The 1,886-nt window shown below is 39.7% G+C and overlaps 1 protein-coding gene across 1 annotated transcript; it reads right to left on the bottom strand.

Moving 5' to 3' along the window:
• Positions 1 to 686: 686 nt before the first annotated feature.
• On the bottom strand, positions 687 to 1,640 carry LOC127102782 (uncharacterized). The gene has a single exon (XM_051040116.1). It carries the CDS (start codon positions 1,638 to 1,640, stop codon positions 687 to 689), a length of 954 nt encoding a protein of 317 aa, XP_050896073.1.
• Between the last annotated feature and the right edge of the window lie 246 nt (positions 1,641 to 1,886).

The following is a 1,886-nucleotide window of genomic DNA, read 5'->3' as shown; positions in this document are numbered from 1 at the left end:
CGATATTTCTCTGATAAGGAACCAAAAAAGGCATGGGAGCCTCTCTTGATCAAACACATGCATAATCATAACAACATCTTCATCAGTCTTTGATCTAGTGAACTGAATAACCTGTTGATCCATCAAACACTACAGACGAATTTTGAATTCAACACACTCATCATGGTTAGATGAACACGCCACACATTTATCATGTACTCCCTTCATCAATTTCGCTTCCATCAATCTAGAATGGATCACTTTCAAGGGAGTCTTCAACTCAAACACATCCTTCATCAATCTTTCATCAGTTGAACTTTCTATAACATTGACACTTGAACCACCATGTTTAGGCAAATGATTATTCCCAAAATTTGGAACATCAACAAAGGACAGTATTTTCCGATCTATCAACTCCTGGACTCGGAGCTTGAACATTTTTCAATTCTCTGTTGTATGACCCTCTGAATTATCATGAAAGGCACACCTGGCATTCTCATCATACCAAGGCTTGTGAGGTTTCGACATTGGAGGTAATGCCCTAGGCACAACAGTCCCATTCTGAATAAGATACGTAGCAATTGAGTGTAAGTCACCGGAATAGGAGTGGTATTTGCATTATTGTATTGTTGATACGACATCTATTGATTTGGTCGTTATTGTTGGACCAGATGTTGTTGATTGTTCTATTGATTTCTTTGCTGATACTAAGGTGGAGGAGCCTGAAACTGAGATTGAGGAGCTTGATATTGAGGAACTAGAACTTGATACTGAGGTACTGAAGCTGGAATAGGAACATGAGCAACTGGACAATAAGGTATCTTTAGATATTGGGCAGCTGTTACATAAGGGTATTGATAATAGAGTATAGGAGCAGGAGCCCTGGGTGGCGCCCTCCCCCTCTGAGAAGAAATGAAACTGGTCTCGCCTTCCTTCCTCTTGAATCTGTTGAAAGGCTTCTTCAAGATTGGTTGACTATTGGAATCTCCCTGAATTTTACCACTTTTCAATCCTTCTTCTACTCTTTCACCCATGATAACCATGTCAAAAAATCTCGTGGACACACTGCTAATCAAAATTTCACAATGTTGGCCCTGCATGGTTCCCATGAAAATGTCAATCAATTCACGATCAACCTGCCGCGGGTGCGCCCTTGCATCCAATTCTCTCAAGTGTTGTGCATATTCTTTAAAAGATTCACTATCTTTCTCGTCCATACTCTGAAGTTGGGTACGGTTTGGCGGTATGTCAGTATTATATTTGTATTTCTTTGCAAATGCTTCAGCCAACTCATCCCAAGTGTGGATGTTATTACACTGTAACTGCATGTACCAATCCAAAGATGCCCCAGATAGACTATCCTGAAAGCAATGGATCATAAGCTTATCATCTCTAGGATAGGCAGCCAATTTTCTACAATACGTTTTCAAGTGTACGTTAGGACATGTGAGGCCTTTGTCTTTTTCAAGTTTTGGCGCTTTTAATTTTGGAGGAATCACCACATCTGGGGCTATACACATCTCCAAGGCACTTAATCGGGTTGAGTTATGTCCTTCCAAGATTCTTAGCTTTTCGGCCAGAGCACGACACATCAAGATAGCCTTAAAATCTTGGGCAGTGGTAGAGACGACCACTGGCGTAGCTCCATTATAATTTTTCATTTCAAACTCGTCTTAGAGCTCCTCATCAGTGCGAAGAGTGAACACTTTATTGACCATCAGAGGTTCTTAGGCAACAACTCCATCCTGACTTTTCAAAAATTATGAAATTTTTTGTCTAAGGTCCTTTGACCTTGTTTGACCTAGGATAAATCTCTTGGCCATTTATTTGTTATTTTGAAGAGGTTTTAGGTTTTGACCAAACTAAGTTTAATTTAAATGCATTTTTAATTGATTAATTGTGTAGAA

Source organism: Lathyrus oleraceus, chromosome 7 (genome assembly GCF_024323335.1).
Source record: "Lathyrus oleraceus cultivar Zhongwan6 chromosome 7, CAAS_Psat_ZW6_1.0, whole genome shotgun sequence".
NCBI lineage: Eukaryota > Viridiplantae > Streptophyta > Magnoliopsida > Fabales > Fabaceae > Lathyrus > Lathyrus oleraceus.
The sequence above is the reverse complement of the archived record's forward strand: the minus strand, read 5'-3'. Positions and strand labels throughout refer to the sequence as shown.

Bases quoted from the DNA above. Each gene is read 5' to 3' on its own strand.
- LOC127102782 (XM_051040116.1), bottom strand. From the start codon at position 1,640: ATGAAAAATTATAATGGAGCTACGCCAGTGGTCGTCTCTACCACTGCC.